At 30.4% G+C, this 9,670-nt stretch overlaps 1 protein-coding gene across 2 annotated transcripts; it reads right to left on the bottom strand.

Annotated features, from left to right (window-relative positions):
• Positions 1 to 370: 370 nt before the first annotated feature.
• On the bottom strand, positions 371 to 9,500 carry LOC148606421 (E3 ubiquitin-protein ligase RNF185-like). 2 transcript variants are annotated; one of them, XM_088545004.1, is made up of 5 exons: positions 9,177 to 9,500; positions 6,959 to 7,090; positions 6,526 to 6,580; positions 4,947 to 5,064; positions 371 to 2,846 (listed from the first exon to the last, which is right to left on the bottom strand). In XM_088545004.1, exons 1-5 carry the CDS (start codon positions 9,323 to 9,325, stop codon positions 2,749 to 2,751), a joined length of 552 nt encoding a protein of 183 aa, XP_088401130.1. In that variant the 5' UTR covers positions 9,326 to 9,500; the 3' UTR covers positions 371 to 2,748. The 2 variants fall into 2 exon arrangements, with proteins under 2 accessions (XP_088401130.1, XP_088401132.1); XM_088545006.1 differs by having other exon boundaries at positions 371 to 2,843.
• Positions 9,501 to 9,670: the final 170 nt, after the last annotated feature.

The raw sequence follows: 9,670 nt of genomic DNA, 5'->3' as shown, positions 1-9,670 counted from the left end.
AATTGTTGAAATTACTCCAACATGCCTTGAAATATCACATGAAAATTTGTCCAGAGACAGATCTGATCATGCTGAACACTTTCACCCTGTCAGAATTTTGCTAAACCTAAAGGTTTTGGAGATATATGGGGAAACCTGTGTTTGACCCCATCTTCTATATTTAGAAAATAATTTTTAAGGAGGAGAGTTTTGAAAATTGTTAATGACAACAGATGACAAACAACAAACGCCAAGTAATGGCAATAGCTCACATGGCCTTTGACCAGGTGAGCTAAAAACTGGTGCAACAACACCAACAAAGTAATGTAAAGTAAACAAATTGACCTGTTTGTAAACACAGACAGATTCAATTTAAAAAAAAACTAAGATATTTAGAGGCTTTCTGTTTATTTTTAGATAGTACATTTAAACTGAAATGTTTTGTCACAGTGAAAGATAAAAATAAGTTGTAACTGTAATAATATACAATAATTGAAACCCATCATTTCTTGTACATTTATAAATGGTTGCGTTAAAAACAAAATTTTCGTATCAATGTCCAAGGATTAAATGCAACATTTATCATTTTGAATGTTATTTCCATAAGTATATATCAAATTATTATAAATACTTCTATTGTGTCTAAAAATAAGGGGAGATAACTCATATATATCTGTTGAAATTAGCAGTTTTTAAAAAGGTCTTTTCAAACAATGTAATATCTTACTCCTCTATGAAAGAAACATGTTTTTGGTCATGTACTCCTGTTGCAACCTGGGTTTCTGACTTATAAATGTTCTTCGAACCCATTGTTACAATCAAGTTTTAATACCTACAGATTGTAAATTGCTATGATATACAATCAAACGAAAACGTTAAAACAAAATATAACAATTCTGGTTAAATAATGAATACTGTAATCTCAGATATCATAACATAACTACAATATAAAACAAAAACTAAGTAATAAATCTCAGGGAAAATATTCCTTCTTTTCTAATAAATGTTTATGTTCAGATAACAATACAGATGATATTTTTTGAAAATAATAATAACAATTTTTTTTCTTTTTTTGGAAAGGGGGAGGGGCTAGACGTAGTGGTTTCAAATTTTGAAATACTTATAAATAGTATAAACAACAAAATGTTCATGAACTCATATTCATACATCAGTTTAAATTTATTTTTCAATTTAATTTTTAGTAAAACATTGTGTAGCATATTTCCATACAATCCAAGAGAAGACTTACATGAATCATTTGTAAGTCAATTTCTAATTAAATAAGCACGTCTTGTAATTCTTTATATAACATTCTCATTTTGGCTTTTATACTTCATATACCAAACTCAATTTAAATAAATTAGATTAAATCTACTTGATAAAAATAACTTTCATTACAATTACAACAAAACCACATAAAAAGCATAACTGGACAATAAATTAAAGGTTTAAGCATTTTAAAATTATTATCTTCTAATCAGAGAAAACATCAACAAATCTCTATTTTTTTTGGAATGAGATTTTTTGTTAAGGTAAAGTAGAAATACAAAGAAATTAGGGTATGATTGCAAACAATGTAAATATTCTGCATAAAATTTTCCTCATAGAGCAAACATCGTAAGTGTTAAGTCTCCCCATTATGGCGTGAATCTCCCAATATTTAAATTTAAACAGTTAACTTCAATTCTTGTTATAACAAAATTATCTGGAGTCTGTGTTAAAGACCATTTATTTACTATCATTGTCAAATAGGGAAACATTGGATGTCATCCTTCAGGGGAGGCGTTTACCGCAGCCAAATAGGAAAACATTGGATGTCATCTTTCTGGGGAGGGTATGTCACAGCCAAATAGGGAAACATTCGATGTCATCTTTCAGGGGAGGTTTGTTGCAGCCAAATAGGGATACATCGAATGTCATCTTTCAGGGGAGGGTTTGTCGCAGCCAAATAGGGAAACATTTAATGTCATCTTTCAGGGGAGGGTTTGTCGCAGCCAAATGGGGAAATAGATAAGGTCTGTTGCTGAACATAAAACTTCTTGCAAAACAAACCTTAATCTCCTGCTTTGAGAAATTTTTGAGAGAAAGATTTCCCACCTCAGAATTTGTGAAGGTTAACACCTATAGTAAAATAGTAATACAAAAGACATTAAGATATGTGTGCTTACAATGTAAATAATCTGCATACAACTTTTCCTCAAGAGGCAAAAATATGAATCAAAACAAAACCAGGCACAAAACACTATGAAATACAAACATTCATCAATTCAAATGCCCAGTGTTACAACAAGTGACATTTTAAACACAGTATAATAAGTTAGAACAATTTCTGCATCGAATTAAAAATACATATATAATTATAAATACCATTTAATTTTTTTAAAATTAAATTGAAGGTTGTGATACATAATGAATAACAGCAGTTTTAAAGTTTAGAAAATACCACAGCAAGTCAAAAATGGCAAGACGTGGTGTTCTGCCGAGACTTTCAAAACTGCTATTATACTTTTTATTGGCAAAATCACATAATTTGACATAATGTTGTCAATGGAAATTGTTGATAGTATCCAGTGTCACAATCGTAGTCTGAAAATATAAGGCATTAAAAACAAAACAAAAAACGAGGTTGCAAATACAGGTAAATGTATCCTTTTGGGATAGGGTATTAAGGAAATTACAAAACATTTATATCTAATTCACAACACACAATGACATCCTTTCGACTCAATTTCACATTTTTACTTGTACAAGTGATCAAAAAGTCAAATGTCAAGCTATCAATAACCAAAACATAAACAATATTGCCACCCAGAGGAAAACTTTTGACAGGAACTGTTCTTCATTGTGGTGAGGTGATCCTGGTGCTGCTGAAAATTAAACATATACTGGAAATACATCAATTTTCACACAAATTCTGTCAAGTGAACATTACAGCTGGTTCTCTTTCGAGCAATTTGTTACCGTATTTGTATTCTGTATCTATCTCAAGAGTTAAATCCAAATTCCACAGATATTTAAGTTCATTTTATTGTTGTATTTTCCCACCACTGTCTCAGGAGAGGGAGGGGGGAGTGTTGAGTGCTCACTAACATGTTTTACCCTGTCTTAATGTGCGTGTTCCAATCCAGGAAACTGCAATCCAGTGGTTGTCATTTTTTTTTGGTTCATTTTTATTTTTTTTACATTTTTTTTTCTATAGATAAGGTTGACTTTTGTTTTTTATGAACAGTTTCACTTCATTTATTTTGGAGCCTTTTACTGCTTGGTTCGTGGTATGGGTTTTACCCATCATTGAAGACTGTGTGGTGAACTGTAGTAGTTTAAATGTTCGTTAATTGACTTTCAGTGTATGACTGTTTTATCTGCAATCATATCACATATATCTCCTATTTTCAATGTAAGAAACTTAATTTTTGGTCTACATAGACCCATCATAATTTTACATAGACAGCACTGTACATTTCAAAGGAAATTGAGCCAATTTCATCATAGACCTGCTTGATTTTACGGAGACTCGGTCCGTAGGTCTACTGCTAATTTCTTTCACTGTATCTTTATATTATCATTGGTATCAATTTTCACAGTTTTAATTAGCTCGCCAGCTAAGGATCATGCAAAATGTGATTCATGGGTAAAAAGCCTACATATTTTTATTTTTGATCTTTTGTTTGAAATGTCATAATAAACAGAAATTAACATGTGGTTTTTCATATAACCCATGCTCTTAGTAAGGAGATAAAAATTATATAGAATGCAATATTGATTTCAGAATTAAGGGAGATAACTCTGTAAATGGTGCTCAAATACAATAGAATCTACTTGATTTTCAATGTGGATTATCTCCTAAGAGCAGGCAGATTTGAATGAATAATTACACATTTCATAGTATAGACCCATAAAACAACTTAATTACAAAAATAAAAATATCTAGCCTTTTTTGGGGTGTATCCCATTTTTCAGATTTTGCATGATTCTTACAAAGACAGCTACTTAAAAATTGATTAGTGTTTAAAATTGATACAATTTTTCATGCTGTTCTGACCACTATGAAAAAAATCAATATTTCTATAGTTACCACTTTTAACACTGAATTATAATGCAACATTCCTTGTAACATAGAATCTCATCGGTTATTGTCATAAATTTTAGGCCATCAATTCCATTCTTAATTGCCTCAAGTGTGCAAACACTTTACCTCAAAATATTTTATTGTCATTTTCAAAAATTCTGGACAGTTGCATTACAATGAAGATTACTGTATTGTATCGAAAAATTTGTCAATCCAAATATTCATCTATTGTCTATGCTGACCTGACACCAGTGAACTTAACTTGCTATCGTCATATCAACAATTGACACCTCCAAGATTTCAGAATACAATACAGTTATCTTCTTATTATAGTAGCTGCAGATTTACACTGATCCTGATAAATGCAAATACTTAGGTTTTTAATCTACACAATTTCAGAAAGAAAGAAATGTTTCCTTGCAAGTGTCCTTTTTAAGAGGCTGTCCATGTAAAAATCAGGCAGATCCAATGATTTGAGTGGTACACGGTAAATTTTATTCAACTGAATTTTTTGTTTTAATGCAATGTATATATCATATATATGTCAAATTGAATAAAGTTTGTTTTGAATCGACAATGGATTGCTTAGAAAATGATTTTTAATTTCCCCAAAACAGCAACCTAATTTTGCCCAAAAGTACAGAGTTATCTCCCTTTTTCAATGAATTTCAATGCTTTCTATGTATTTTTTTTCTTTAACCATTGCAGTTAATCAAAAACCAATATCAAACTTTGAGAAAGGAAGCATTTATGAAATAAAAAAAAAAAAATTTGAAAACAAAATTTGTCATGTGCAACCCACTGCCTGGTTTTTGCATGGACACTCTCTTAATGGAAGTTTTTTCCTAACGATATAAAATCATGCGGGCCAACAGAATCCCCATGATAGTGTACATACCTGGTGCAGGTCGACCATCATTAAAATTAAAAGCGGAGGCAAATATTCCAAAGGGGAAAGCTCCTATACCAAAGGACATCTGAAAACCCCCATCTCCAAGACCAAAACCTGGAAATCCCTGGAAAAGAAAAAAAAATAAGAGTAAACTTAAAGATGAGAATGATCTTTAAAAACTGTTTTCTTGCAATTTTTCAAGATCAATCAATAGTCACAATACATATATGCTTTAAGAATTAAATATAACACTTTAGTTTGTATATTGTATCCTGTTGTGTTCTCCTAATCTTCTACTTTATTTTGTTGTGTACAATGTGTTTGTGGATCAATTTTGTGCTAGTTCATGGTTTTTTTTTATTTGCTGCCTAATGATTCTGATTTCTCTGGGTTTTTCTTTTTTGCAGCTCATTTTTTTTCAACTTTTCCGTGATACATGTAGTATAACACATGTATCAACAGAAAGTCTACATTTACAATGTCAAATCAAAGAGGCTTATATTGCCACATTTCTTCTGTCAGGGCATTGTTTATAGAATGTACATTTTAGTTAATAGTAGATTTAAGAAACAAATCATGGAGACTATTTTATCATTATTTAACGCAAGTTAAAAAGGGAAAAATAATGACATAAATGGCAAGTCCATGGTAAACAATGATTAAGAGGCTGTCCATGAAAAAATCAGATCCTGTGACATAGTACGCACAGGACTGGGTAAATTTTATTCCACTGATTTTTTTGTTTGAATGTAATGTTTATTTCATACACTTGTCAAATAGCAAAAATATTTTTTCAAAGCGACATATGGATGGATTGGAAAACGATTTTAAAGTTCCCTATTTTGCACAAAAATAAAAAGTTAACTCCCTTTTTCAATAAATTTCAATGTTTAAACGTTGCAGTAAATCAAAAATTAACATTCAAATTTGAGAAAGGATGCATTTGTGATATGAAATACATGAAAATATTTTGAAAACAAAATTTGGGGTTTGAGATAATTTTTGGTTTTCGAATGAATTTTAAGAATCACAAACAAAAATTTATTTTTCATTTTTTTATATTCTTAAAATTCACTCAATAAACTGTTATAAATATATAATATCAGTTCAACCATTAGACACCATCAAAAAGAAGACAGATTCCTCGGGTAAAGTTTATGTTTTGTATTTATGGAACCGTAGCTACATGATAATCTCAAACTCAATGGACCGTGACTAAAGAGGCATACAGTGTATGTACAAAATGGATACAGCATTGTGGAAGAGTGATGCTAATGCAACTGCACACCAAATATGACTGACCTATTATAAGTGGTTTACACCAAACTGACTGAATTAGAAAACTTAACATGAAAATCTGATTGTGGACACTGGTATCACTTTCTGCGACATTTGTCACAGGTGAGACAAAAAACAGAATTAATTTCAAACTGACTTAATACTATTATTAAAAATATCCAATGGGCTCAATGAATAATATCCTCACAAAAAAATTCATCTATTATTTGGTGATCATTTAAAATATCATTAGCAAAATGATTTTTTAATTTTTCTATTTTCAGTCAACATTGAATGAATACTGTACCCCTGTATTTTCTGGTTCAGGTCTCTGTCCTTGTGGACGAGGGGGTAACTTTTCTCTGTAATTAGAAATATAGAAAATAGTACCTTCATTGATCTGATTTAAACAAAGGAACATGCAAAGCAATTACCAGTCATACAAATACTATAGTGTAAATTCAAAGCAATTTATCTATTTAAAAAAAAATAATGACAAAGTAATACAAGCGTTCTGAGAGTATTACATAGCAATACAAAGTCCAAGGGCCATAACTTAGCAAAAAATTAAATGACCGGAACAAAATTTAAAATTTATCTCAAACTTGTCATGGTAAAGCAATGTACCAATGTAACCATGTATCTGCAAACATGACAAAAAAACTGAGTCCAATGCCGTAAAAATGAAGACAAGAGACTTAATTATCAATTAACAATTAAATAAATGATCAATAATTTACCTCGGATCAGTTTTATCGGTGGAGCCTCTGCCATAAATAGGTATTACTTTATCTTTATCTATTCCTGCTTTACAAACAGGACATAGTTTTCTATTTGGTCTGGTTTCTAACCATTGGTGTAGGCATGGCCAACTGAAATACAAATATGCAACATAAAAATGAGGTTGCATGCAATTTTAATTGTGTATCATTATTTAAAATTTATTTTAAAATGTATTAATTTAAGATGTCATTAATGCATTCAGAACACATGAAAAGGGCAAAGTACACCTAACATGTAACATGTTCATTAAGCATTTCTTATTAATGAAAAGAGAACTTTCAGACGTGGTTGATTTTATGGCCATTCTTTAAAATTTAAAACAACATTAATTACTATTTCCAATGTTTTATTTTTTAATTCAAATCCTCAAAACAGTAATTTTAATGACCTATGAAAGACTGAGTTCATTAATAAATGATGAAATAATGAGTATCTGAAACCTTTGTGGACACCTCATGCTTACATATGATTATTTCAGATATTTTTAGACATGAACAAAAGAAAATAAATTTACTTCCTTGGCATATGCAATGTAATGACATATTTAGCAAAATAATCTTTATGGTTCATTTCAAGGCTGTGGTAAACATGACTTTTGAAAACTGAATTCAGTTACATTTGTACAAGTCAAAATTTTTATTTTATTCTAATTAGTAGACCCTAATTAGAAATCGATTTCAGCTGACTATGATTACTGATTACGATTACCCCATCCTTTATAAGCTGATACAAAATTATTTTTCTCAGTTGAAAATTTTCTAAATTTAAGAATTTTTCTCTTTGAAAACTTTTTTTGAATTAATATTAAGTATCTGATTTTCCAGTAATATACATTTGTACTGGAGTCAATATTTTAAAAGTTCATATTTAGTTTACATTTTATTTTACATTTTATCAAAAATTTTCAACCATCTTTTTCATTTAAAAATTCTTATAGCTTTTAATTAGGGCTTTCTTGCTTTACTCTGTAGATTGAACTCCAAGGAACCATTGAAATGTTCTTGACTTATCAGGAGTTAGAGAAATTGAAGTCAGAAGATTTCTGGATTTATTTAATTGCGTCCGAGTTCAACTTGATCATTAAAAATTGCTTACTTCCTGTGAAGTTTTGTTAGTTCTAGGATATTTTTTTCATTCTCTTTCAGCAGGTTAAGTTGAGTTGTATGAACATTAAAATACTATACATACATGTACATGTATTTTTGCTTTTAAAAACTTTCAGAGTTCAAGTTCATGGGTCAGTTATTTGTTTTCATTTTATTTTCCTTGATGCATCATGAAGACTTTGGAACCTTTTCAAACTTCAATCAATGTATCTGTTCAAGTTCATGGGTGAGTTATTTGTTTTCATTTTATTTCCCTTGATGCATCATGAAGACTTTGGAACATTCTAAAACTTCAATCAATGTATCTGTAATTACCTAAAATCACATTTTGATTAATGATAGGGCTTCAGTTTGTCACATTTTTTATTACCCAAGATGACAGAATGGCTGACAAGTTCAAGAAAGTGAGGGTTATTCTCTAAGATTTACTTCAGTATACGAGTATGCACCAACTCGTCAGTTTGAGTGTTAGACTAGAGAAATTTGAGAAATAAAAGGTTATTTATATGTTCACGTAGTAGAAAATTTTGGTACTTTGAATTCTGTTCGAGGAATCACAGATGTTCAAGCCTTTCAAGTTCAATTGAGTGAAGTTCGAGTCTTTGACTGTATTAACAGTATCAGTTGTTATTTGAGCCCCATCTTTCATACAAAAAAATTTAGACAAAGCCTAAATTCATACTCTAATTCACTCGGGTTGCCAACACCTGAAATCAATCTTTCACATTCAGATGTATTACGTTTTTACAAAATATATTTTCTTTAAATGTTGGTCTTTTGAGTGAGAGGACAGGAGACAACCTTTGAAATTGGAAATTTAAACCTCATGTATTGTGACTGAAGCAGTTTGTGCCACTCTGCTCACCAAAATTCTATTTCTTTAAGCAAATTGTTGTGTATGCCAGGATTAAAATATAATATATCCTTAACTGTAACTTAACATGTTTTATTTTAAAATTTGGACTGGAATGTGTAGACAAATGACTTGTCAAGAGGGACATAAATTATGTGGGGAGAATTTATTACTGGTGAGAACTACCATAGAAATACACCTTATTTAAATACATACCAAAACAAATGACCACACATGCTGACAACAGCATCTTTCGCGGTGTCAAGACAAATATTGCACTCATAGAAAGTATTATCCTCTTCCTGTTTTGGAGGAGTGTTGCACCCACCCTCAGCACCTTGGGGAGTGTCTGTCGCTGAGCTCATTTTCCCAGTTTCTTGTTGTTACTTCATGACAAGACACTTTAAACTACAGGTAAAATAGAAATAAAATAGTTATTTTTTTAAAGACACTAAAATCAACACCAATAAGCTGCTTTTCTTGATTTCTCGTCTAACCGGAAGCTGGGTTTGTTGACGTTTCTTAAAGTAATTTTGTGGTAAAGTGTTGAAATTTGAGTTACATCACTTGCATACTTAAAACACCTTACTTTAATTTCCATTGAATGTATATTATAGTTCATTATTCTTTTAATTGAAAAAAATGATATGCAATATTGAAATTCAAATTTATTCTCTGTGGTTATGATACTCATTATTGATTGAAAAAGA

The sequence above is a fragment of the Perna viridis genome, chromosome 9 (assembly GCF_037379345.1).
Source record: "Perna viridis isolate PV_CMFRI_1.1 ecotype Kerala chromosome 9, ASM3737934v1, whole genome shotgun sequence".
Lineage (NCBI taxonomy): Eukaryota > Metazoa > Mollusca > Bivalvia > Mytilida > Mytilidae > Perna > Perna viridis.
The sequence above is the reverse complement of the archived record's forward strand: the minus strand, read 5'-3'. Positions and strand labels throughout refer to the sequence as shown.